This window comes from Cervus canadensis, chromosome 5, assembly GCF_019320065.1.
Source record: "Cervus canadensis isolate Bull #8, Minnesota chromosome 5, ASM1932006v1, whole genome shotgun sequence".
Classification (NCBI taxonomy): domain Eukaryota; kingdom Metazoa; phylum Chordata; class Mammalia; order Artiodactyla; family Cervidae; genus Cervus; species Cervus canadensis.
Window position 1 is genome coordinate 83,478,807 of NC_057390.1, and position 27,804 is coordinate 83,506,610.

Here is a 27,804-nt window from a genome sequence, read left to right on the forward strand (position 1 = left end):
TTCAGGCCTTGGGAGCATCCCTACCCCGAGCAGGTGGAGCCCAGGATGGGTGTGGGGGGTGGACACCTGCAGAGGCAGGGGCTTCTGGAAACAGACCCTCACGCTAACAGAGGGGACCATGGCTTTGGGGGGGAGGGGTGGTCTCACCCCCCTGGTACCTCCTTAAAAGCACCTAAGGGTGTATTCTGGCTTCCTTGATGGCTCAGATGGTAAAGCATCTGCCTGCAATGTGGGAGACCCAGGTTCGATCCCCTGGTCGGGAAGACCCCCTGGAGAAGGAAACAGCAACCCACTCCAGTACTCTTGTCTGGAAAATTCCATGGATGGAGCAGCCTGGTAGGCTACAGTCCTTGGGGTCATAAAGAGTTGGACATGACTGAACAACTTCACTTTAAGGGGGTATTCTAGCTGACTTAAAGCGGAGAAGAGGTGTTTCCAGGAGGATCTGTGTGAGGCAGAAAGAACCTTCTTTTCAAGTTCTGTTGTTTAGTCGATAAGTCATGTCTGATTCTTTTGCGACCCCATGGACTATAGCCCACCAGGCTCCTCTGTCCACGGGATTTCCCAGGCAAGGATACTGGAGTGGGTTGCCATTTCCTCCTCCATCTTTCCAATGAGTCTTTCCCTACCTTTAATAAACGTTGATGTCAGATTAATCTAATCCCACACTCCAGGAGCCTAAGGCTCCCTGAGGGGCAGAAAGTGGACAACAGCACCCACAGCACCTCCGTGCTGGCCTGAGGCCTCTGGTGGGCCTTGCCCGCCCACCTCGCACGCCCACCTCACACATCTGCAGCTGGAAATAGCGCCGCTCCTTCTCCATCTCCTCCGCGATCTCAGCCCCGCTGATCTCCGTGCGGATCATCCCGTGGAGCTTGGCATGTTCCTTCTTCTCCTTTTCTATCTTGGTTCTAACAGGTGGAAAAGTGAGAGAATCAGTCAAGACACCTCCAGACTGGGGATCCCCTCTGCTATCCTGACACCCACCCTGGACACAAATGCTCCCCGAGATGCCTTGGCACAGGACGGACTTGAACTCACTGGGAAGAAAAGATGCGATTTGTCCCAAAAAATATCCATCTTGGCCCTTTCTGTTGAGTACTGAACTCAGCAAATGCTTCCAAAGCAACTCCACTGGGACAGTGCTCAAGGTCACAGAGGACTTCTCTGGAGGCTCAGATGGTAAAGAATCTGCCTGCCATGCAGGAGACCTGGGTTCAACCCCTGGGTCGGGAAGATGCCCTGGAGAAGGAAACTGGCAACCCACTCCAGTATTTCTGTCTGGAGAATTCCATGGAGAAAGGAGCCTGGGGGGGGCTATCGTCCATGGGGTTGTGAAGAGTTGGATACAACTGAGCTCTAACACTTTCACAGTCACAGAAGGAAACAGATGGCCTTTCCCGTTTTTAAGCTTCATTCCCTCTGTCTGTATCTCCTGGCTTGACTGTGCTCCTGAGTCCAGTGTGCGGGACAGGGTCCCAGCTGACCCCTCCCTGGAGCATGTCCTGAGACGGAGAACCAGGGTAGCTACAAGTCACATCAGTTAGGAAGGGCTTGAACTACTAATTAGACTTTTATTCGGGAGAAAAGGAAACGAAACAAAAGCCACAGAAAGCCCCCAGAAGTGTCAAGGCTACCACCAAGAGACGGGCAGAGACTTCGCACAGCACCCCAAGGCGGACACCAACACTACACAAGCAACACTCCACAGAAAGCGCTCAGCATGAAATGGGTTCCTCTGGGTCCAGAGTCCCCATTGTTTGGGGACTTCTAAGTCCCCAAGAAGAGGCAAGAAACAGAGCTTCTAATTCTTGTTTTTTATTTGAAGCACAGCACTAGGCGCACAGTAGACAGTCACTGACTTGAATGGGTGAGTTGAAGGTGACCACTTGGTAGCGATGTTGCTGCAGTTGCTGCAGTGATTCACGCCCCAGGAGGGGGTGTGACTGGAGGCCCCTGAGGTCACGGGACAATTACGCAGCCCCAAGGCGCCCCTGACGCCACCGCTACTGCAAAGGGCCTGAGATCCAGTCCAGATGTCGGTCACTCTCAAAATGGTCAGGTATGGAACTGCAGGCCAGGAATTTTAAAGACGTCTTAAAGCTGTTTGTTACACATCACAGGGCCTCTCAGGATAATCTAATCTCACATGTAAGTGGGTAGAGTGAATTTTAAAATTTATCCCAGGGTTGTTGCTGTTATTTTTCAGTTGCTAAGTCTTTATGACCCCATGGACTGCGGCGCACCAGGCTTCCCTGTCCCCCACCATCTCCTGGAGTTTGCTCAAACTCATGATGATGTCAATGAGTTTGTCATTGACATCCAATCTTCTTGTCCTCTGTGGTCCCCTTCTCCTCCTGCCCTTACTCCTTCCCAGCATCAGGGTCTTTTCAATGAGCTGACTCTTTGCATCAGGTGGCCAAAGGATTGGAGCGTCAACGTCAGTCCTTCCAATGAATATTCAGGGTTGGTTTCATTTAGGACTGACTGGTTAATCTCCTTGCAGTCCAAGGGACTCTCAAGAGCCTTCTCCAGCATTACAATGACTCTGAGTTTTAAAGAGTGGTGCTCATTTGTCCTCTAATTCTGGGATTTTGTGAGTCCTCACCATATCTATGTGTGTCTTGATTTTATAGAATTTGATCTCATTCTTCTTTCAAACCTTTCACTTTCAGAACCTGAAGATTCTCTCCAGCAACCCTCCTCAGAGACCCCCTCACATCCCAGGTTCAGAAATGCACAGAAGCCTTTTCTCTAAGGCCCGTGAGTCTGGCAGTGACAGCAGCTGAATGGAAGTGGGGAAATCCACGTCCTGCCCTTGGCTCAATTGTCCCTTGTGACTGACCAGAGCAAATACTGAGGCCTGGTGTCCCGTCTATAAAGCAGGAATTCGGATCCCCTTCTTGTTTACTGAACTGAATTGGCACATGGATCCAGGACGCTAACAGGCCAAGCCTAGTGAGTTTGGAGCCTCTCTGGGTTTAATAACCTGTGTTAATATGTGAATGTGCGCCATTAGAAAAACTCCAGAATCTGGAGTACGGGAACTTTAGATTTCTAGGACAGGATGAGCACCAAAGATTTGGTATTGCTTGGTGTGAGCTTTGTGATCCTCTACCTCTGAACAGATGCCCAGGGCTGGTAAAAACAAACAAACCCAATTACCTACCTATAGATACATCTGATTGCCAGGAGAAATACCAACCTCAGATACACAGATGATACCACCTTTATGGCTGAAAGTAAAGAGGCACTAAGGAGTCTCTTTATGAGGATGAAAAAGGAGAGTGAAAAAGCTGGCCTGAAGTTCAACATTCAAAAAACTAAGATCAGGGCATCCAGTCCCATCACTTCATGGAATAGAAGGGGAAAGGGTGGAAGCAGTGACAGATTTTATTTTCTTGGGCTCCAAAATCACTGCTGACGGTGACTGCAAGTCATGATATTACAAGACATTTGCTCCTTGGAAGGAAAACTATGATAAACCTAGATGGTGTATTAAAAAGCCGAGACATCACTTTGCTGACAAAGGTCCGTACAATCAAAGCTATGTTTTCTCTGGTAGTCATGTATGGATGTGAGAATTGTACCATAAGGAAGGCTGAGCACCGAAGAATCGATGCTTTCAAACTGTAGGGGTGGAAAAAACTCCTCAGAATCCCTTTGACTGCAAGGAGATCAAACCAGTCAATCCTAAAGGAAATCAACCCTGAATATTCACTGGAAGGACTGATGTTGAAGCTCCAACACTTTGGCCACTTGTTTGGAAAAGACTGACTCATTGGAAAAGACCCTGAAGTTAGGAAAGATTAAATTGGGCAAAAGGAAGACGGAGCAGCAGAGGATGACATGACTGGATGGCATCACCAACTCGTGCATGTGAATTTCAGCAAATTCCAGGAGATAGTGAAGGACTGGGGAGCCTGGTGGGCTGCAGTCCATGAGGTCACCAAGAGTCGGACCTGACTTAGTGAGTGACCAACAACAGTGACATCTGAAAAGGCTTTCTTCTGAACACTTCCCACTTTCCCAGATGGTTTCATATAAAAGTTTCTATTTCCACTGAGAAAACTCTATTACCCAATGCACAGCCATTACAAAGCAAACACGAGGCATTAAAACATATTTTCTACTTCTCAGGTATTTAAAATAACCAAAACCATTATCCCCACAATCGCTCACCCAGTTCTAGCTAGCTTGATCCTCTCCACTCCAGGAATCGAGAAACTGTGATCAGAAATGTTACAGCAGCTGCCTAAAGTCAACCAGCAGCAGTCAATTAACATTCCTGAAAACAACAATCAGGCAGTCACAGGACAGAAGAGGAGGCACAAGAAAAAGCCTGTCTGAAGAGCTTAACATCAGGAAGGCAGACACCCGGTACGGAAGAAAACATCTAGAATCACAGCAGAACAGGGCAACAGAGTTCTGGGTGAATTCTTTCCTGGATTAAGGTTCAGACAATACCTTTAAGCAATAAAAGCGCAATCTTAAATTAAAGCCTCAAGTTACCCATGCTTATTTTTTAAAACAAAAACACTCACATTTTTGTTTCATAGTCCTTCCAAGCTTTATCAAAAGGCTTCTTCAAATCCTGTAAATAGAGAGGAATAAATTAAACTGGACTAATCATGAATTTCTGGGCAAGATAAACTTACTTCTCCCAAGACTAGCCCTGAAAGGAGTATTAATTTCTGCGATAAATGACATATGTGATCCCATGAAAAATAAAGAGCCTAAGCTCTTAGTATAGGCTTTTTAATTAGACTAGTGGTGGCATTTCTTTTCTAAGAAATTTTTATTATGGAATATACAAAATGCACACAGAATGAAGTGGAGAGAATTGTATAATGTGCCAGTCAGCTAGTTACAATGAGTTATTAACTCACAGCACGTCTTGTTTCACCTAGACCCTACCCTCTGCCCTAGAATTATTCTGAAATTAAACCCAGAAAGACATAACATTTAATCTGCAAGTATTTATCCCTCTGAAATAAAAGGACTCTGTTTTTTTTTTCTTTTTTATTAATACAGGAATCTCAACACACGTACCCCTGATGTGGGCCCCAAAACAAGAATATAAAAGCCATTTACTGTCTCCTGTGACCTGATGGTTTAGGCGCTCAGTCGTGTTAGACTCTTATGACCCCATGGACTGTGTAGCCCGCCCGCTCCTCTGTCCATGGGATTCTCCAGGCAAGAATACTGGAGTGAGTCGCCATTTCCTTCTCCAGCGGGATCTTTCCAGCCCAGGAATTGAACCTGGGTCTCCTGCATTGCAGGCGGATTCTCTACAAGGTGAACTAGGAGAGAATTGCATGATTCTGTCTGGAACTCAGGACCTCACATTCTCTGATGAAACCTGGCTTAAAAATGTGCTGAGCCACCAGAAATTCCATCAAGTTGTTCCCACCTATGTATGCTCCCTTTAACAGGGCTCTTTTGGAAGAGAAAACCCTTTTGTTGCGGGGATTTCTAATTCTTTCTGGCTCTTCTCCAGCCTTCTGACAAGGCCCAAGCTCCACAGCCTGGCACCTAAAGCCTCCAGGGAGGGGGCCAGTCCACCCCATCAGCCTCACCTCCACTCCCCCGGCTCAGGCCCCGGGGAGGACTGCTTCTGGCTGCTGCAGACTGGCCGGACTTGCAGGCCCCGGGGCAGGACTTGCCCTGTGCGCCCCGCCCTCCTGTTTTCCTGCCTACCTCCCCAGACGTGTGCTCTGGGGCCCCAGGGGACAATGAGTAACGTTCCTCAGCGTCTTCACTCCTAACGGCTCACCCGGCCAGACTCCCTGCCCGGACAGCTCTCCGTGCACGGCTTGCCTCTGCAGAGACCCCAGGTCGGCCACGCTGGCCTTGCGGAGGCCGCTGGGGATCAGAGAACTCGGCCTCCTAAGGACTGGGGCCTGGTCGCCTCCCTCTTGTATCACACACCTGTCTGTGCCAGAGACAGGCACGAGTGACCTTCTGCTCACACCTGGCCCCACACTGCACTTGGGCCACACACACATGTTCTCGGGACACAGTTTACGGCTCGAGGGTTTGTGGGAGGCTGGTGAGGCCTCAACGATGGGCGCCTTTTGCAGGACAGAAGAATGAAGGTGGCTCAGGCCTTGCTGGTGCTGATCTCCCAGTGGGGAGACCACGTCCCTGCAAGGGGCCTGTACAGGGGTCAGTCAGGGCTAGGCCAGCTGGAAAACCGGACTGCACACAGGCTTCCCTGCTCCGCCGGCCAAGCCCAGAGTCATTCAGTTTCCTGTTTCTTTCCCTCCCACATCTCAAGCACCAGTGGGACAACTGGGAAAGCCACGGGTCACCACTGTTAGGGCTGAATGGTGGTGCCAAGGTGGCCAGTCAAGGGAGCCCGAGGTGCCATGGAGCTGTCCCGCCATTTCAGGAAGGCCTGAGGGGTATCTGCCTGGACGGGCCAGCCAGACCACAATGCCGTCCTCAAACCACTGCCCCCCGGACAGGACTCCGCAGGTCATACCCCTTTCACTCCTTTCAGGTCCCCCTTCAGCAAACTGTCCAGAGGGAAGGAGATTATGTTGTTCATGTTCTGAATCTAAAAGACAAAAAAAAAAAAAAAAACAGAAAAATATTCTTATTCCATTTCCTTTTTAATCTAAAGCAAGGACAGTAAGGAGGTTAAAAGAACACATGGTGATAAACTTTCCCTAAAACCCCATCACTCTTAACAGTCTCCGTAACGATGTCATCTTATGAATGAAAACCTAACAGTGAAAAGTCTACATCTGTTTATATTTCACAAAATATTAACCTATTACTGGGCTATGAAGTCTGCACCCCAGTCTCCACAGCATGGCCCCCAACAAAGGAAACTAAAAGAGAATATGTGTGAGAGAGACGGAACAAGCACTGAGGGGGTGGGGGTGGCTGGAGAAAGCAGGTAAGTGAGGAAAGGAGAGACAAGCGGTCTCGAGGTCGCCTGCTCTTCCCCCTGAAGCAAGAAGGCGAGAGATAGTGGCTTAGCAAGTTGTCACCATGGATTAAATCTAGGGGAACCAAAGCATTCTGACACACTCGGGGCCTGTCCCCGCCGGCCACTCAGCTGTGAGTCAACTGGAAGACATCAAGCTTCAGTGAGCAAGAAAGCTCAAGGCGCAGAGTCCCTGGGTTCTCAACCCGATGAGAATCCCTCCCCAGGGAGAAGAAAGCTGAGGCTCTCGGTGCTCACCTCCCCCGCACACGCCCCCCAAGTCAGCACAGCTGCCCGTGCGGCCCGCTGCGGCGGGCGCCTGCCTCACTTCAGAGACCTGCACCGAAATTACGGGACTGTCAACAGAGAGAGGAGCCCTGTGTAAGACCCTTCCTTCTTACAACCCGACTAAGGAAAATTTCACTTTTAGTAGAACTACCCTGGGCTGGAAGGCCAACCACCATCACAACTTTTACAGCAACGTGGGATCTGATTTCCACGCACTATTCAGCATATGAACTTTCAAAATGGAGGAAGAAATTTACCTGAAAACTACTACTAGCAAGGTGCGTAACCATGCCTGCACCAGCCACCTCCCCTGCCAGATAAATGGTCAAGTCACGACTGTTGTCTCCGAAATGCCTTCTGGGGTAACTTCTGTCTGAGGCTCCCACAGTTCGACTCGGCACGCACCAGCAGACACACAACGCCCTCAGCTATGACTTGCCAGGATCGGCCTGGAGAGTTTGGATTTAAATAATGAAAACCTGAGTCTAAGGTGAGGCTGTGCAGGTGACTCACCCCCAACAGGAGCGCGCCTGGGTTTCCGCTGAGCCGTGGGGAAGCCGTGTCTCCACACATGTCCACGTCCCCACCCACCAGCTTGGCACTCAGCCTGCCTCCTGGGGCTCCAGCCTCTCCACCTGCTACCCGTCCACACGCTCCTTCTGCCTTCTCACCTCCCTGCCCCTTTTCTGGACTGAAACATCACCTCCTCTGCCCGCCCCAACCGCTTCCTCGAAGTTGTCCAGTTTCTCCGACGTGTCCCTGATAAAAACCAAACCTACTTCTGCATCTCGACCCTCATAGTCCAACCTCATTTGCCACATTTCATCCCCGTGTCCAGCTGAACAGAGGTCTTTGTCGTTTCCTGCTCCTCGGAGTCTAAGGTCACAGATGACGTGCTCCATCCTGAGCTCACGGTCTTCCCCGTGCCCCTGGATGCCCAAAACCTGCCCGTCCATGAGGATGACTCAGGTGCCACCATTTTCATTAACATCCCAACTGCTCAGCAGGAAGCAATGCCCACCCCCACACCGATCCTCCAATATATTCTTTTAAAAAAAAATTATTATTTTTGGCTATGTCAGGATTTAGTTGTGGCACTTCGGCTTAGTTGCCCTGTGGCATGTGGGATCTTAGTTTCCAGACCAGGGATTGAACCAGTGTCCCCTGCATTGGAAGGCAGATTCTTAACCACTGGACCACTGAGGAAATCCCCAGTATTTTCTTTTTAGAAAATTTCTTAAGGGACTTAACAGGTTCCACCCTGCATTCATCTTATCAAGCTCACACACGCCACACATCCTAAGGGGCGGCTTCAAGCTTTTCTGTTCTCCATAGCACTCATCTACTTCTGTTTCACTGACTACACTAAAGCAGAGTGTAGGAAAAACAAATTGTGGAAAATTCTTAAAGAGATGGGAATACCAAACCACCTTACCTGCCTCCTGAGAAACCTGTATGCAGGTCAAGGACACAGAAAAATGGACTGGTTCAAAATTAGGAAAGGAGTACGTCAAGGATGTATATTGTAACCCTGCTTATTTAACTTATATGCAGAGTACATCAAGCAAAATGCCGGGCTGGTTGACGCACAAGTTGGGAATCAAGATTGCCAAGAGAGATATCAATAACCTCAGATATGCAGAGGACACCACCCTTACAGCAGAAAGCAAAGAGGAACTAAAGAGCCTCTTGATAAAGGTGAAAGAGGTGTTTGAAAAAGCTGGCTTAAAACCCAACATTCAAAAAACTAAGATCCTGGCATCCAGTCTCATCACTTCATGGCAAATAGATGGGTAAATAATGAAAACAGTGACAGACTTAATTTTCTTGGGCTCCAAAATCACTGCAGATGGTGACTGCAGCCATGAAATAAGAGATGCTTGCTCTTTGGAAGAAAATCTATGACAAACCTAGATAGCATATTAAAAAGCAGAGTCATCACTTTGCCGACAAAGGTCCATCAAGTCAAAGCTATGGTTTTCCCAGTAGTCATGTATGGATGTGAGAGTTGGCCTATAAAGAAGGCTGAACGCTGAAAAATTGATGTTTTTGAACTGTGGTGTTGGAGAAGAGTCTTGAGAGTCCCTAGGACTGCAAGGAGATCCAACCAGTCAATCCTAAAGGAAATCAATCATGAATATTCATTGGAAGGACTAATACTGAAGCTGAAGCTCCTATACTTTGGCCAGCTGATGTGAAGAGCCGACTGACTCATTGGAAAAGACCCTGATTCTGGGAAAGACTGAAGGCAGGTGGGGATGACAGAGGATAAGATGATTGGATGACATCACTGCCTCAATGGACATGAAGTTTGAGCAAGCTCTGGGAGAGGAAGGACACGGAAGCGTAGCGTGCTGCAGTCCATGGGGTGACAAAGAGTCAGACACGACTGAGTGACTGAAGTGAACAACAATAAGAGACAGAATCTAGAGATACATTAATAGCTTTAAACATCATATTATGAATGTGGGAATTTGTTAACTCATTCACCATGTATTTATTGAGCACCTATTTTACAGACAGCAGAAAGCTGGCTACAAATGAACAAATCAATGTTTGCCATCTCAGAGGAAGAATAAATATGTTGTTGTCGTTCAGTTGTTAAGCCGTGCCCAACTCTTTGTGACCCCATGGACTGCAGCACACCAGGCTTCCCTGTCCATCACCAACTCCCGGAGCCTACTCAAACTCACGTCCATCAAGTCAGTGATGCCATCCACCAGCTCATCCTCTGCTGCTTTCTTCTCCTCCTGCCTTCAATCTTTCCCAGCATCAGGGTCTTTTCCAAGAGTCAGCTCCTCAAATCAGGTGGCCAAAGGATTGGAGTTTCAGCTTCAGCATCAGTCCTTCCAATGAACACTCAGGGTTGACTTCCTTTAGGGTTGACTGGTTTGATCTCCTTGCAGCCCAAGGGACACTCAAGAGTCTTCACAAATATGTAGACACCAAGAATTAAACGAAAAGTGTAAGACACACAACATGCAACATGTTGGACTCTGTACAGATACCAGTGGTTCTGAGCAGTCAGATGGGCTGACTTGGGTTTGGGAAGAACGTGACTGTTCCCATTCCCAAGCCTTGACTCTGCCCCTTCGTCCACTGGACTGAAGAGTCCTGGCTGGAGTCCAACAAGTTGGTTCAGTCCTGAGCGCTGCCTAGACAAGGCCAGTGTAAGACCACGGGCAGCAGGAATGGCCCGGGGAGGGGGTGTCAGAGCCGCTCAGGGCAGGAGGCTGAGCTAAAGACACCGGAACAAATAGATACACGGTGGGTTGGGGGAAAAAAAAATAAGGTGCTTGCTGATTAAAACTTGTGTTTCTAGGAAGAACTCTGATGTGTTTCTATGAGAGGTGCATTACCTGTGAGTGCATGCATGAATGAGTGAGAAAAACAAGGTTCTGCACAGCAGGGAAGAAGAATAGCACCCAGAATTTGTTTACACATCTATTTTAAGACTGTTATCAGAAATTCCCTGGCAGTCCAGTGGTTAGGACTCCACACTCTCACTGCAGAGTGCCTGGGTTCAACCCCTGGTCAAGGAACTAAAATCTCACAAGCTGTGTGGTGGAGCCAAAAAAAAAGACTTTGTTATTACTTATTATTATTTTTTAAATTGAAATAAGAAGTCAGGTAGTGAGGACAGGTATTAGGTGAAAGAGGTAAACCAGGCTTCAGCACTCAAGGGTTAAATATTAGAGTAAAAACCTAAGGAATGTGCAAACATGGGGCCAGCTTTCATGCTGGACACTGGGGACAAGGCGGGCGTGACAGGTAACAGCCATCACAGCCGTGATGACAGTGATGAAGGAGTCACTCGGGGCACTCAGGGGGCAACGGGAGATGGAGCAGGTGAGAGAGCTTGGGAGACAAAGATGCATTAGACAGAAGCTCAGTCCTCATGACTCACCGTTTAGTAAGGAAGATGAAGCATGTAGGTGCCACACGGAAACCCTATGAGCCATAAATAGAACACCACGGAAGTGCTCAGAAGAGAGCATCGCCTTCAGTTTGAACACCAGGGAAATCTTTTGCTGACGGGGGATCACATGGGATGGACCTTTAAAGACGGGGAGGACTCTGCGCTGTGGGAACGGGTGGAGAGCATCCCGGCACAGGACCGAGGAGAAGGGGAAGCACCTCGGCCAGGTGGGCGGAGCGGGCAGCGGAGGGTAAGAGCTAGAAAGAGCAGCCTGGAGAGGATCCCACCAAGGGGGTTCCGGCCCTCCTTCCAGCCACTTCTCTTTCTGGGGTTACTCAAATGATCTAAAATAAGAAGCTATTACTTCTCTAATCAGAACATAATTAGCGAAATCATCACAAAAGAGATGGAAAGTAGATCAGTGGTCGCCTGGGGCTGGGGGTGGAAATGGGGATTAACTATGAGGAGACAGGAAGGAACTTACTGGGGGCGGGAGGGGAGGAAATGTCCCCAGATTGATTCGAGGTGGCGGCTGCACACCTCGTGGTAAAGCTACTAGAAATCTCTGACTTGTAGAAATGGAATGGGTGCATTTTATGATATACAACACAGCTCATAAAGCTGCTTTTCCTTTTTTAAAGAAGAAACTGTTATGAACAGTGGGTTTACTAGCAAAGTACCCCACCCGCACCCCCAGCTCCAGCTTCTGCCTGCCCTTTGTGTCTACCTGCTTTCTTTTTTTTTTTTTCCTACCTGCTCTCATACGCAACCTGAACACCACACAGTGACTCAGGGTGAGCATCCAGGAAATGACTGGTCCTCGTCTCCGCCTGAGCCCTGAACCGTGTGCGGAGCCCAGGTGTCCCATCCGGGCCGGCACAGGAAGGACCAGCTCCGGGCCCCCCTCGGACAGCCTATACCGGAGCTGTCCGCAGTCTCGGGTCCACAGCTGAACAAACCATCCCCATTCCGGCCACGAGAGGTGAAAACCGCAGCCAAGGGCTCTCACCGCACATGCCTCGTGCTCAATGGCTCCAGCCTCAACTTACCAGCAACGAAACCGTTATGATCTACGGGAAGAATTAAAATCACCCCTGGGCGACCCAACGCAAATATTTTCCTTAGCACTGAGCAAGCACTGGGCTTTCTCTTATCCTCTGACTTACTTTTAACAAGCGTAAGTAAAATGGCTTTTCTGAAACACCAAGCTTGATCTGAGTACAAATTATAACTCTTAATCGCTGCTAGTAAGTACGGATCTAACACCAAGAGCACACAGGCAATCTTTAACAGTCCTCCCCTTAGAGAGGAGGACTTCCCTTTCCCTGGGTTCACTTGGATATGTCTTGACAAGAGGAACTGATAAGTGATCAAACATCCATAATCTCAGTAGGAGAAGAATGAGTCAGTCCTGGACAGACAGGCAGACGGGCTATCAGAGACCAAGGGCGGCCTCGGTAATGTCACAGCTGATCAGCAGAGACAGATAAGGAGATGGTGGCGGGCAGGGGAATACAACCAGACAGCAGCCATCTTTCCACATGGCTTCTTCCTATTTATTATGTTTTGGTCTCAAAATTCCTCCACCCTAGCTTTGCCACTTTTATACACTAAAATCTGCTCCCCCCAACACTTCCCCTGACACAGGGGCAAGGTCTCAGCTGCCTCTTCAGCTCATCAGTGTTCACCAGCAGCTGCTGAGCCAGGCAAAGCTCCGCCCCTGGTCCCAGCCTGACCCCCGGGACCCTCCGCATGTCCTCCTTCCTGACTCAGGCAGTGACCACACCTGCACTGCCCTAGGGATCCGTCCAGAAGCCTGACGCTAGAAAGGATTCTCACATCACAGTGCACTGTTCTCAGGAGCAGCAAAGAGAAGAGCCTTGGACTGCAAGGAGATCCAACCAGTCCATCCTAAAGGAGATCAGTCCTGAGTGTTCACTGGAAGGACTGATGCTGAAGCTGAAACTCCAATAGTTTGGCCACCTGATGTGAAGAACTGACTCATTGGAAAAGAACCTGATGCTGGGCAAGACAGGGCAGGAGAAGGGGACGACAGAGGATGAGATGGTTGGATGGCATCATTGACTCTATGGCCATCAGTCTGAGCAAGCTCCAGGAGATGGTGAATGACAGGGAAGCCCGGCGTGCTGCAGTTCATGGGGTTGTAAAGAGTCTGACACAACTTAGCATCTGAACAACAAACAACAAGAAGACTCAGGACAGAAAAGCTGCTGGGCAGAATCTTCTTGGCTTTTGAGTCTAGAAAAGAACAGGTCTTTCAAGGGCTCTCCTCAAAAACCCTCACTCTTTGGGGACAATCAGCGTTTCCTTAAAAGGCCATATAAAAAACATGGCTAAAGAGCCTTACCTGAAATGCAGCGGTGTCATATAAGCTTATTTTAATATGCCTAATCTATGAGAAACCAGAGACCGAAATGATGACACTGGGATCTACAGGGTTTTTTTTTTCCTTTTTAACTTGAGCAAATGCTGCTCAATCACAGAGTTCAGTTCAGTTCAGTCACTCAGCCGTGTCCACCTCTTTGTGACCCCCACGGACTGCATCACGCCAGGCCTCCCTATCTATCACCAACTCCCGGAGTTTACTCAAACTCATGTCCATTTAGTCAGTGATGCCATCCAACCATCTCATCCTCTGTCATTCCCGTCTCCTCCCGCCTTCCATCTTTCTCAGCTTCAGGGTCTTCTCCAATGGGTCAGTTCTTCACATCAGGTAGCCAAACGATTGGAGCTTCAGCTTCAATATCAGTCCTTCCAATGGATATTCAGGACTGATTTCCTTTAGGATGGACTGGTTGGATCTCCTCACAGTCCAAGGAACTCTCAAGAATCCTCTCCAAAACCACAGTTCAAAAGCATCAATTCTTTGGTGCTCATCTTTCTTTTTAGTCCAACTCTCACATCTATACATGACTACTGGAAATCACAGAATTAAGGAGGTAAAGTCAAGACTTCAAAGAAGGGCAAACACCTGTTCACACATGCACAAGCCCCAGCAGCACCTCTGTGTGGGAGGACAGAGAGCTGCAAAGACCTCAAACCTCACTGCTTCAAACAAGGACATTCCTAGCAGAGGCTTTGGCATGAGCCAAGGACATGCACCAAGGAAACAGGCTGCACCTGCCTGGAGCTGTGAAGTCTTCTCCAGGAGCTGGAGCCTGAGACCTGGAGCAGGGATGGAGGGAGAGTGTGTGTGTGTGTGTGTGTGTGCGCGTGCGTGCATCTGTGTGCGCTGCAGGGTGTGTTACAGTAGTAGGAATGGCTTTACACCTGTGCAGTCCAGTACGACAGACACTAGCTACACAGGCCCATTCAAATTGAAGTGGCTTAAAACTAAATCAAGTTAGAAACTGAGTTCCTCAGCTGCGCTAGCATGTTTCAGGTGCACAAGAACCACAGGTGGTGAGTGGCTTCTGATACTGGATAGAGCAGATACAGACCATATCCACTGACACATGGTTGTGGTGGACAGCAGTGCTTTACATGAGTAACCTCAAGAAAATGTTAAGTAGCTCTGAGGTGTAACTGATGTCTTAGTACAATAATCTGCCCACATCAGAGTGGGTGTTATGATGCATACATGCACCCAGAAAACCACTGCCCAAATCCAGATAGTGAGTGCACCCATCACCCCCAGGGCCTTTCTGCAATCCCCACCTCCCAGCTGTTCATTCCTCCATCTCCAGTCTCCAGGCAACAGCGGATCTGCTTCTGTCTTCACAGAGTAACCTGCATTTTCCAGGGCTTCACATATGTGAAATCCTACACGGTGCACTGCTTTCTGCCGACTTCTTTCATCCTTGCTTTGACAGCCATCAGTGTTGTTGCATCAGTGGCTCCCTCCCATTCCTGTTGAACAGTTTTCCATCACCTGGCTTATCCACACACCTGCTGACAGGTTTCTGAGTTCTTTTCAGTCTGGGAGCTGCTACGGATCTTACAAAGGGCATCCTTCCCTGGTAGCTCAGACGATAAAGAATCTGCCTGTGATACAGGACATCTGGGTTCCATCCCTGGGTTGGAAGATCCCCCAGAGAAAGGAATGGCGACCCACTCCAGTATTCTTGCCTGGAGAATTCCATGGACAGAGGAGCCTGGTGAGCTACAGTCCATGGGGTCGCAAAGAGTCAGACATGACTGAGTGACTAGGCATGCACGCCTGAATCTTACAGATAAGGCTACTCGAGAGATGGGACTCTTGAAAAGTGATCAGGAAGCGTTTTTAGAAGGTGACAAGCAGCAGAGTCTGAAGGAAGCGGTCAATAGGCACAGAGAAACGCTGGTGGGAGCGCGTTCCCAGCAGAGGGAATTCCTCACACCGAGGCCCAAGGCAGGCACATGCCTGGCAGGATCACAGCAGTTTTCTGTTCTTTCCAAAGGCTGCTTATCCGAGAGAACGAACATCCAGACAGAAAACTTCTTGGAGAAGCAGCAGGCAAAGTGGCCTGAGTGCCACAGCACCGGGCCACTTACTTGCTTGCGAGGCTTACATCTGCTGAGAGGTCAGTGTTAGACCCATTGTACAGAAGGGGAAACAGTGGGAGGGTCAGGTCACACACTTTGCCCCAAACCCCACAGCTAAGCAGCAGCTGAGCTGAGAACGAGGCCAGTGCTCTGCTGGTCACTTCCCTGCCGGAGGCAACTGACCTTAAGAGTGGTCAGGGCTGCTCACTCCTGACCCACGGCGGGAGCGGGGTTGGTAGAGGCCAAACACCTGCACTGTCCACCCTCCACGACGTGCCATCTACATCAGGGTTCCCTATTTCCAGTCCCCAGAGCAGTTCCTCAGAGACACACAGGAAAACCTGACAAAGAAAAACCATCTAGGCCACTTTCATTTTTGGTGATTTCTCCCCAGGGACTGGTGAAAACATTGCCCAAGGCCTACCACGCATGCACACATGTGCACACACCACGCAGTGTCTTGTGCGCTCGCTCACATGGGGCCCTCATGAACACACGCGCCCAGGCCTGGTTCTTGGCAGCAGAGTCACTCTGATGGTTTGTTTAATTAAAAAGGGAGACGGAGAGCCCACGCAGTTCCTGAGTGTTTAACGCAAACTGAAAGATCAAAACCAGGCAGCTGCCAAAAACACTGGCAACTTTCACACAAGAAAGAGGGGAGGCAGCTGACCTGGTTTCTGCCTTTAGCACTGCGTCTCTGACAGTCACTCCGCTTTGATCTTTCAGGTTCTAAGTGCACAGAAAACAGCGACCCTCTTCCACTGGGGAGCAGAGGACGAAACAACACACCACAGCCCACCTACAGCTGTGTGGTCAACTCTGAGAGGCGTGGGGGCCAGCACAGAAGAGCCCAGGACTCATCAATCCATAGCGTCTTCTAAAACCCACGTGACGTTAAAATTGCTGAGTTAAGCCATCACCAAAAATGAAAGCACCGTTTCCAATGCATCAGCTCTGAGAACTTGAGGGTGGACACTTGCAGCCGAGTGAACACTCTGGCACCCTGGCCTCAAGTCTCCCCGGGGGAAGATGGGAAGCGGTCCACTGGGCTGTCCTTCGCATAGCTGGTTCCGACACCACGCTCAGTGTCGCCAGGACTGATTAGAAATGCGAATGGAGGGTGAACTCTGGGAGACGGCGCCCAGCAGAGAGTGTTCTAGCAGCTGTTCAGGTGCTGTCACTGGGTGAAGCTGAGAACCACGATTCAGTAGGTAGGACCTGTGTCTTTTAACTAGTTCCAGGTGATGCTGCTGCTGGTCCACGGACCATACTTTGAGAACCTCAGCTCTCAGGTGATGCTTCTCAGACTTGAATGGGCTGATTCATACCCTGGGAAAATAGAGTTTGGCAGGCCTAGGGGACAAGGGCCTGGGCGTGGGGGGTGGGGGTCCTGCGTTTCTAAGTAGCTCCAGGTGACGCCACTTGAGTGCAAGGCTAGGGCTCTCTGAGGGCAAGACGAGGACTCTGGGGATGGCAAATCAAACAAACGATGTCCAAGAGCTTTGTAAACCAGAATTTACAATATACAAGTACTGATGTAGTTTGTCAAGTTTTAGGTTTAAAGGAGGACTTCCCTGGTGGCGGGTAAAGAATCCACCTGCAGTGCAGGAGACAAGGTTTTGATCCCTGGGTCGGAAAGATCCCCTGGAGAAGGAAATGGCAACCTGCTCTAGTATTTCTGGCCTGGAAAATCCCATGGTCAGAGGAGCATGGCAGTCTACAGTCCATGGGGTTGCAAAGAGTCAGACACAGCTGAGTGACGAACACTTTCACTTTTAACGTAAGGGATGTATTCATAAACTTGGCAAAGGGCCTGGATGTGGATGGACCCTGTGATAGCCCCCAGAACCCCCGCCCACCTCTACCGAGGACCCGAGGACCCGAGGCAGTGAGAGTCACCTCGACACTTTCCGAGGTCACACCCTCAGGCCTCCGTACAGGGCTGGGCTGGCCCTGCACAGCATCCTAAGAAAAGTAGCCCCAGCTGAAGCAGTGAGTGCTTCCTGCCCCGGGAACTGGGTGCCCCCAACAGGCACTCCCTCACTCTTCTCAGCTGAGCTCTCCTCCTGGGCCCGCTCCCCCTTCCCTGACTTTGAGGAGTCAGTGTACCATAGGAGTCACAATGAAGTGGCCCTGCCTTTTCCGAAAGAAATGGAACCGAAGTACAATGCGTACGCAGGAGTGTCTGTACTACACGCAAACACGGGCTCTGACGGTAAGTAGCCTCACTGCCTTGGTTGTCTCGGTCCAACTGAGGACATGCTTTCATTTGGGTCAGGAATCTGCAAGTGCAGGAGACAGCTTGCGGTGCGTTAAGTCTTGTGATGTTCTTGTTCAGTCGTCAGTTGTGTCCGACTCTACAGTAACATGGACTGCAGCACGCCAGGTTTCCCTGTCCTCCCCCATCTCCTGGGTCTGCTCAAACTCATGTCCATTGAGGCGGTGATGCCATCCAACCGTCTCATCCTCTGCTGCCCTCTTCTTCTGTCTTCAATCTCTCCCATCAACCAGGGTCTTTTCCAACCAGTCAGCTCTTTGCATCAGGTGGCCAAAGCATTGGAGCTTCAGCTTCAGCATCAGTTTCCTTCCAGTGAATATTCAGGGTTGATTTCCTTCAGGATTGGCTGGCTTGATCTCCGTCCCATCCAAGGCACTCTCGAGAGTCTTCTTCAGCGAAGACAATTTCCAAGCATGTATCAGGCCAGACAAAAATCATTCACGGCAGAGGTTTCCAGGTGTCCAACGTGACTGTCAGCAGGTCCAGCCAGAACTCTGTTCCCCGAGGGAAGCCCCAGCCCTCCCACCCTCCCACTCAGAGCTCACAGACTCCTACACTGTGCACAACCTAAGCAGCCGGCCATGGCGTTCTCCAGCTCACAGCGCTGGGGAAGCAAGCGCCAAGAGCGGTAGAGACCAGCAATTAGCAGGGCAAACAGTGTCAGGATGTTAAAAAAAAAACAGACACTGAAAATGGAAATCCGACAGTCTGGCACCAGTCTAAGGGCAGTTACTCCTACACAGCAGGTACCAGGCACTGGGGTGATTCTCTAGAGTTCAGCGCAGCTCCTTAATTTATGCCCTAGAGAACTGTACAACATTACTTTGCAAACAAAGGTCCGTCTAGTCAAAGCTATGGTTTTTCCAGTAGTCATGTATGGATGTCAGAGTTGGACTATAAAGAAAGCCGAGCGTTGAAGAATTGATGCTTTTGAACTGTGGTGTTGGAGAAGACTCTTGAGAGTTCCTTGGACAGCAAGGAGATCCAATCAGCCCAACCTAAAGGAGATCAGTCCTGAATATTCATTGGAAGGACTGGTGCTGAAGCTGAAGCTCCAGTCCTTTGGCCACCTGATGCAAAGAACTGACTCATTCGAAAAGACCCTGATGCTGGGAGAGATTGAAGGCGAGAGAAGGAGACGACAGAGGATGAGATGGTTGGACGGCATCACTGACTCAGTGCACATGAGTTTGAGTAAACTACAGGAGTTGGCGATGTGGACAGGGAGGCCTGGTGTGCTGCAGTCCCTGGGGTCACAAAGAGTCGGACACGACTGAGCAACTGAACTGGACTGAGACAACTGTAAACCTTCCTCCCCTAAAGATGAAATTATGATCAAGGCCCCCGCTGAATAAATACTGTAGGGCATTTAAAAACACAAATGGAAAACAGACATAGAAAGCAAACTTACGGTTATCAAAGGAGACAGCGGGGACAGGGGCACATTTGGAGTCTGGAATTAACACACACACACTACAGATAAAACACAGGAACAACAGACAGGGAACTATTGTCAAAGTCTTATAATAACCTACAAGGGAAAAGCATCTGAAAAAGAATATACCTGTATAACTGAATCACTCTGCTACACACTGCAGCTAGCACAGCACTGTAAATTAACTCTATTGCAATTTTAAAAAATGCTTTCAGAAGAGAAAGAATGTAAGGCATTTTCAGTAGACGCGAAAACGGGAGAGAGTTTACGGGATCACTGAGGCTCAGAGTCTCTGCTTAAGTGAGCTCCACGTCGAGCAGAACGCGATGAGCTTTGTTATCCTGGAGAATCAGCACCTGCTGCCTCAGGCCTCCCTGTCGGGCTCTGCCCGCATCACAGGGACAAAGCCACACTCTCCCCAACAACCTTACTAGCTCTTTGCTCTGTGGCTATGTCTTCTAACTCCAATCGTGTGTTTAAAAAAAATTTTTTTTTTTTTACTTCCGTACACATGGGACAGTGGGACTTTAGGTTCCTCTTTCCATGTGGGTGAAGTGAAATTCCTCAGCCCCTGGGCTGCTGGCAGCTCTCGCCCTGGAGCTCCGTCCTGGGCCATGCTCTCACCGGGGGCAGGTTTACGGCCTAAGCGTATATATTTCATGAGCCATTCTCTGAAAATAGAGCTGGACACGACATACCTGCAACCGGACTTTCAGGAAATCTGTCCTTTCACGCAGCCCTTCACTAAAAGGCCACTTTTTAAAAAAAATTATTTTTAATTGGAGGAACACTGCTTTACAATATCGTGTTGGCTTCTGCCACACGTGCATGCATGCTCAGTCACTTCAGCCGTGTCCGCCTCTCTGCAACCCTAGGGACTGTAGCCTGCCAGGCTCCTCAGTCCATGAGATTCTCCTGGAAAGAGTATTGGAGTGAGTGAGCTGCCGTGCCCTCCTCCAGGGGATCTTCCCGACCCAGGGATCAAACCCAGGTCTCCTGCACTGTCGGTGGATTCTTTACCACTGAGCCACGGGGGAAGCCCTGGCTTCTGCCAAACATCAGCATAAATCGGCCATTGGTATACCTATGGGCCCACCCTCTTGAACCTCCCTCCCACCTCCCAGCCCAGCCCAGCCCACCCCACCCCTCCGGGTTGTCAGAGCACTGGACTTGAGCCACCTGTGTCACACAGCAAATTTCCAGTGGCTCTCTAATTTTACATATGGTAACGTGTGTTTCAATGCTACTCTCTCAATTCATCCCACCCTCTCCTTCCCACCCCCTGGTGTTCACAAGTCTGTTCTCTACGTCTGCGTCTCCACTTCTGCCCTGCAAATAGGCTCGTCAGTACCCTCTTTCTTGATTCCGCATATATGCATTAATAAACAGTATTTGTCTTTCTCTTTCTGACTGACTTCACTCTGTAGAATAGGCTCTAGGTTCATCCGTCTGATTAGAACTGAGTCAAATGCATTCAGAAGGCCCCGTTGTAACGTTGAAGCAGCCCTGGAAAACCTTTCCAGGAACACAGGAGACTGGGCTGACTTTATCACCAGCCTGTGTTACATTTCTGGGGGCAACCTTGCTTTTTGCTTTCTCCTGCATTACTGCAGAGAGAATTCATAGCCTCTCTGAAGGTGAGAATCTCACCCATTAGTAACAAAATCATCACTCTATATTAAGTTAGCTTTTTTCTGGGAGATATTCTAACTGCCTTATAAACATTCTTTCATACTGAAGAGCAGGTAGGTGGTAATTATTATTCTTTCTGGACAAGGAGGTAAAACTGAGGGTCTTGGCCATGTGGAACTGAAATGGTTTTTGAATGCCTGAGAGAAAAGCAAAAGCCAGGCTTTTAAAACAAGAGATAGAATAGGTTTGACCAAAATAGGAGTAAAAATGGTATACAAAATACCAAAAAAGGAGAATTCTCCTATAAGCAGCTCACTCTCAGTGATAGCTTCTTAGAGGCGGCCCCTTGGCATCTCTCTGGCCACAGACCTGCAGCACCAACCCTGCTAGGGGCACCTGGCCTGGGAACGCGAATTTGCACACAAATAAGATATCTGCTTGGAAACAGGGTAGTAAAAAGTAAAAACCAACGACAGTTATGCACCTGGACTCAGAGCTACTGCTGTCCACCTGTAGTACATTGCTTTTGCTTAGTCACTCAGTCACGTCTGACTCTCTTGCACCCCCATGGACTGTAGCCCATCAGGCTCCTCTGTACATGGAATTCTCCAGGCAAGAATGCTGCAGTGGGTTGCCATTTCCTTCTCCAGGGGACCTTCCTGACCCAGGGATCGAACCCATGTCTCCTGCATTGCAGACAGATTCTTTACCATCTGAGCCACCAGGGAAGCCCTGTAATAAGTTACTTGACCACAGTAACACAGACATGCCACCTGTGTACTGCATTTGTAATTTACCAAAAGCCCTTCCCACTGATCCATTATCCTGATGCTGGCCAGGTGAGGCGGGGTGGTTTTCTCACCCCTGTTTTAGGATGAGGCAGCCGTGGTGTTAGGCGCCTCGCAGCTGCAGCAATACAACCCCCAGGGGCTTGTCTTTATGCCACATTTTCCCCTGAATTGCCTTCCCTTCTGTCCCTTTTTCTTCCCAAGGAGGTGACAGGGGGCCTAAATTCCTTTAAATACCAAGAGGAAAGGGCATGGGATTGGGGTTTTAAGACCCAGATGTGACTCCTAACTGTCCCTGGCAGGGGTTCTGATGTGCCCCGGATGGCAGAGTCAGGGGCCCCACGTGACAGTGTACCTGTCACAATGTCCAGGCCCTGCTCTGCTTTTAGTTTTGCAGAAAATCAAGAAATAAAGGGGCTGCTTTTGTCTAACTGTGTAGCTGCTCATGTTAAAGCTGAGGACAAGCTACTTCACGTAGGAGTCCACCGTATGGATCGATGCAGGTGGGCTCTTCTACACCTGGAGGCACACGTCCAAAAGCTGGCAAGGACTGCGAGCCGCCGGGAGGGAGAGGAGCTCTTTAAACCAGCAGGGCCTCAGTTACATAATCTACAAAGTGGGGACAATACTGACTCACCTTATGGGATTGCAACAAGGATGAAATAAGCTGCTATTGCTGCTGCTGCTAAGTCGTTTCAGTTGTGTCTGACTCCGTGAGACCCCACAGACAGCAGTCCGCCAGGCTCCTCTGTCCCTGGGATTCTCCAGGCAAGAATACTGGAGTGAGTTGCCATTGCCTTCTCCATGAAATAAGCTAAGATGTGCAGAAGCAACTGGCTGTGCTCCTTACAAAGCCAGGCATGGCATCATCATCTCCATCTCACAGCTGAGAAAACCCGAGTGGAGATCAGCTGAAAGAAGACCCAGAGCTGGCTGCTTGGGGTGGGGGACAGATCCTGGCCCCTAACCTCCCTTTCCTGACACCATGCCGCTCGCTCAGTCACGGCGCTGACTTTTCCCCTTCGCCGTCCTCGTGGGACTCCTTTCACTGCTTTTTTTCTGGTTGGATCCTGGTCCCTGACTCACACATCTTCCTCTTTTTTGGTTTCCCTCTTCACGGTGCTCAAGCACAACCTCTAAGGGTTTCAGAGAAATGACGCCTGGGAGCTTTGCATGTCTGAAACATCTCTTGAGTCTACTTTCATGCTCAGGTGCTGGGTCTCATTCTAGGTTAGACTATGTTCCCCAGGATTTTAGCAGCAATGTTCCAGACCTTTCAAAGTTTCCAGGGTTACTGTTGAGACGGCCAGTGCCATCGTGATGCTTAATCCTGTGTGTGCTTTCTGAAAGCATTTAAGGTCTTTCGCCATTTCACAGGGGATGCCTTGGGGTGGGCAGGTCTTTTCTTACCGTCCTGGGCCCTTCCATCTAGTTTCAGGAACCGTCTTTCACTCGGTTGCACTCACACTCAGCTTCATTTGGTTAGCCTCCTCTGTCTCCTATTCTCTTATTGTAGAACGTCTGTCAGTTGGACAATGGACCTTGAGGATTGATCCCCGACCCATCCTTTAACTGCTCCCCCACTTTTTGTTCTTGTTTGGTCCTTTTGATCTATTTGTGAGAGACTTGTTTTACTCTATCCCTTCTCGTAGGATTTCCAATGTCACATTTTCCTACGTTAACCGTCTCCCCCTCTTTAATGACAAGCTGTATCCCACTCTCCCTTCCAACTTCTTTTGAGGAATTAAATGTAGCTTCTTTAAGGTTATCTTCTGTTCTTTGCATTGTCTGTTTCTCCCTCAGATCTTCCTTCTGTTTATTTTGGTCTCTTTCATTCTGGGGGCAGTTCATTTATATTTAAGAGGGAGGCATGTGGCAGCTGGCTGGCAGCTCAGTGAGACGGAAAGGGGCTTACCTCCCGAGGGGCTGGGGGATTAGGGGCTTGGGGGATTAGTCCGCAGGCTGGTTTTACACTAGAAGACCCCCCGCATGTCAGCATCTAAAGAGAACTTCCCCGGGACTGTGCAGTTTCTCCAGTTAGGGGGAAAAAAAAGGAAAGAAAAGTTCCCCTGTGACTCAGCGGTGAGGCCCTAACAAACCAAGTGCCCATGTCCAGGGAGGGAGTGGGGCTGGAAGCGGGGGCGGGTGTCTGGTCTGCGTGCTGTCAGCCTGTCACCTGACAAACGGGAGACAAACTTGACAACAGCCCCAAGAGACTCCAGATTAACCCGAGTAAAGAACTTCAGCACAGCAACGGCTTTTTACTCTTACCATTTCCAACTGAAACATTTCACGAGTGAGGACATGGAGAAAGACCAAGAGAGCCGTAATGATCTGGTCCTCTCCCCTCCTGGTTATTAACCCCCACGCTGTGATCCCTTGTCTCTGCCCTTCCAAGGCCAGACGTCCAAACCCGCCACCATCACCACTGCAAGAATGAGGAGCTCGTTTCTCACTTGTTATGAGCTTGCTGACAGGACAAATGAAAAAGACACTGTTGTTTGCGACCTACACAGAAAGCATTATTGAGTTCTTGACCTGGTCTGGTTGTCCATGACCTCTGGGAGAAGCTAAGGAGAAAAAAACAGGAAAGAGATGCCGGGACCATCCCCGAGTACATTCCCCTTGAGGAAGAAACTGCCCAAAGGGTCACACTCCCCCTCCCTCTCAGGCTGCCCACTTCTTCAGAATTCGGCTCCCATAACGGGGACAAGACAGGGCTGCCAAGCACAAGAAAGAACCCATTCACCCCGCTTTATCCAGCACCTACCACAGGCAGGAAGTACTCAGTCTGTACTTCCGTCTGCTTTAAAAAGTGAGTCTTTTCTTAGGTTCTGCATTTGAGAGCATGAATGGCCTTTAAATATTCATGGTCATTTCTGGGCTTTGATTATCGGTTACCTTGCTGTGTAAGACGAGTCTGAAACATATCTATTAAATACTGGAAGTTTAAATACCTACTCTCATCACCAGAAACAGGCTTCCTCTACCCAGTTAAGAAACTACTGAAAATTGAACTCAGAGCCCCTTAAGAAGATGAATGCATTTATCCATTTTGAGCCTCAGCTGTGCACCTGTAAAATGCCGAGTTAAATTTTTAAAAAGTCTCACTTGAGTAAAAATTGCAATTCTAAAATTATTTCAAAGTGACCTAATGTACCCAGAAAATATAATTCTTTTAGGTACCGTGGGAGGTAGGAAACATATTCCTCGCTCATCAAACACACTTCAGTTACCGTCTATGGAGCCCCCTTCCTGGCCGGAGCATCGGCCGGCACTTCCCGCACCGCCTGTTCACCGCACACGCTCATGACACTCACCAGGTTTTTGAACAGTGCCGTCAGCTCCTTTGTAAACACTGAAAATTTAAGGAACGCGCTCCCCAGGTCCGGGTCATCTCTGCACACGCAGTTGCCCCCGAACTTCTCCAGCGCCTGTGTGTACTGCTCCTCGTTTTCCACATGCGCTGCAACAGTAACGGGAGAGGCACGGTCAGGGCATCAACACTCCAGGCCCGCCCTCTGCCTGGTCCTGACGTGTGAGCAAAACTGGACATGTTAAAAGCCTGAAAAGCTGAGAAAAGTCAAGTTGCGCCAGGGACAGAAATAACTGCTGTCCCAACAACCACCCATTGGACCAAGCGTATGTGCGTGCTCAGTCGTGTCTGATTCTGCGACCCTATAGACTGGAGCTCACCAGGCTCCTCTGTCCACGGTATTTCCCAGGCAAGAATATTCAAGCAGATTGCCGTTTCTTCCTCAAGGTTATCTTCCTGACCCAGGGATCAAACTTGTGTCTCCTCCATCGGCAGGAGGATTCTTTACCACTTGAGCCACCACGGAAGCCCCCAATCACACCAGCAACAGACCCCAAAGAACAAGCAGGATGACCAGGAGGGAGGCGCCTCACACAAGTCCCACCGTCTCCAGTTGATGTGATGAGATCCCAAGGGGACCTCGCCCCATGGCCCCACAATCTCTAACTGATGCAATGAAATCCCAAGACAACGTCCCCCCACCCGCCCCCGCTCACGGCCCACATGATTGCAGGACTCGCAGCCCGTGGCCCTAGTCCTCTCCTGGAACCCAGCCTCTGGTAGGACATTCAGCCAGCCACACGCCCTGGTTTCTCCTGCAACACAGACAAGCCACGGTCCTCGGAGCCCAGGCCAGGGCACCTCTCCTCATCACGTGCCCTTTGCCCAGGGGCCCTGCCCTCCTCTCCAGGCCTTCCATGCCCTCAACACCGTCCTGGTCTTGCACTCAGCATGGTAAGCATGCAACCACCTGGTAAGCGTGGTCTCCAACACACCAGGTGCTTACAGGGAAGGGACTAAGTCTTATTCATCTTTGTGCTTGAGATGTAAGACCACACATGTGTTGTCTGAATGAAAAAAGCAAACCCTGGTCACCCATCTGAAGGTGTTTTACCACCATTAGGCTCTGAGGCAGTAGTAGCTTAATGCGTAAAAAGCCTGGGTTCTCAGTCTCCAACTCTGTGGGTCCCAGGCCCCATGGGCATCAAAATCATACACAGATCCTTGTCAAATTGCAGAAGCCAGAGTCCCGTCTCAGGGTTAGAAGCAGGGTGGGAAGGAGACTGGGAATTCTGGTTAGCCAGTGGGGCCGGATATGAGCCCTCACTTCAGGGCCAGCATTTTTAAATGAACCCGCCAGTCTGTAATAAAACAGCCTGCTGGCATGGACACTTGAGTTCCGCTCCTCCGTGGCTCCAGTCAAAAACGTGACACAACTCTACAGGTGTAACAGGGCAGGTGGGCGGGCGTGTCAGCCTGCACGTGAACCACACTTGGCAAGGTCAGCCACGTCTCCAGACTGCTGCCCCACAAGGAGGACGGCCCAGGGCTGCCAGGTGACCACAGAAGGCCCTGTGCTGCAGCTCCTTCACCAAAGAACAGATCCTGAAAACCGCCTGTGGCCCCCCCAAAGTCCTCCTCAGGGAAACGGGACCACTGTCAGCAGTGCTGGGACCCACAGGGGACACGTGCTCATGGAAGGCGGCCCTGGGCCTGAGATGGACCCCAGGATCCACTGACAGTGTGCCCGCCCACCCACCCTGCCAGCGGGCACTGCGCCCTTGGCTTTCATCGGGGGCATGTGGGTGCCTTACGGAATTCCCAAGCATCTAACAAAGACAAGAGAACACTAATTCCACCACTTCGGTCCTTCTTTCTATTATGACTATCTTCTATGCTAGAAAAGAGCCTGAAAGTTCTGGATGCATTATATGTACTTCTGGGCTTCCCTGGTGGCTCAGATGGTAAAGCATCTGCCTGCAATGTGGGAGACCCGGGTTCAATCCCTGGGTCAGGAAGATCCCCTGGAGAAGGAAATGCAACCCACTTCAGTACTTTTGCCTGGAAAACCCCATGGATGGAGGAGCCTGGTGGGCTACAGTCCATGGGGTCACAAAGAGTCGTACATGACTGAGCGAGTTTCACTTTCTTTCTGAGACTATACTCAGCAACACACACACACACACACAAACACACACACCACCCTTACCCCCGCACTGAGCGACTTTCACTTTCTTTCTGAGACTATACTCAGCAACACACACACACACACACACACCACCCTTACCCCCGCACTGAGTGACTTTCACTTTCTTTCTGAGACTATACTCAGCAACACACACACACACACACCACCCTTACCCCCGCACTGAGTGACTTTCACTTTCTTTCTGAGACTATACTCAGCAACACACACACACACACACACACACCACTGAGCGACTTTCACTTTCTTTCTGAGACTATACTCAGCAACACACACACACACACACTTACCCCCGCACTGAGTGACTTTCACTTTCTTTCTGAGACTATACTCAGCAACACACACACACACACACACACACCACCCTTACCCCCGCACTGAGTGACTTTCACTTTCTTTCTGAGACTATACTCAGCAACACACACACACACACACACACACACACACACACACACACCCCACCCTTACCCCCGCTGTGTTGAACAGGCGGTAGCGCCGGAAGAGCCCTTAGCAGGTCCAG

The 27,804-nt window shown here is 49.8% G+C and overlaps 1 protein-coding gene across 4 annotated transcripts in view; it reads right to left on the reverse strand.

Moving 5' to 3' along the window:
- The window catches only part of ASAP2 (ArfGAP with SH3 domain, ankyrin repeat and PH domain 2), a 153,720-nt gene that overhangs the window by 63,195 nt on the left and 62,721 nt on the right, over positions 1-27,804 (reverse strand). For all 4 annotated transcript variants that reach the window (XM_043469389.1, XM_043469387.1, XM_043469386.1 and 1 more), the window contains exons 3-6: positions 25,083-25,228; positions 6,488-6,562; positions 4,545-4,594; positions 782-911 (exon numbers count right to left, since the gene is read on the reverse strand). In XM_043469389.1, the coding sequence (XP_043325324.1) occupies positions 782-911; positions 4,545-4,594; positions 6,488-6,562; positions 25,083-25,228 (401 nt within the window). The remainder of the gene's footprint in view (positions 1-781; positions 912-4,544; positions 4,595-6,487; positions 6,563-25,082; positions 25,229-27,804) is intronic.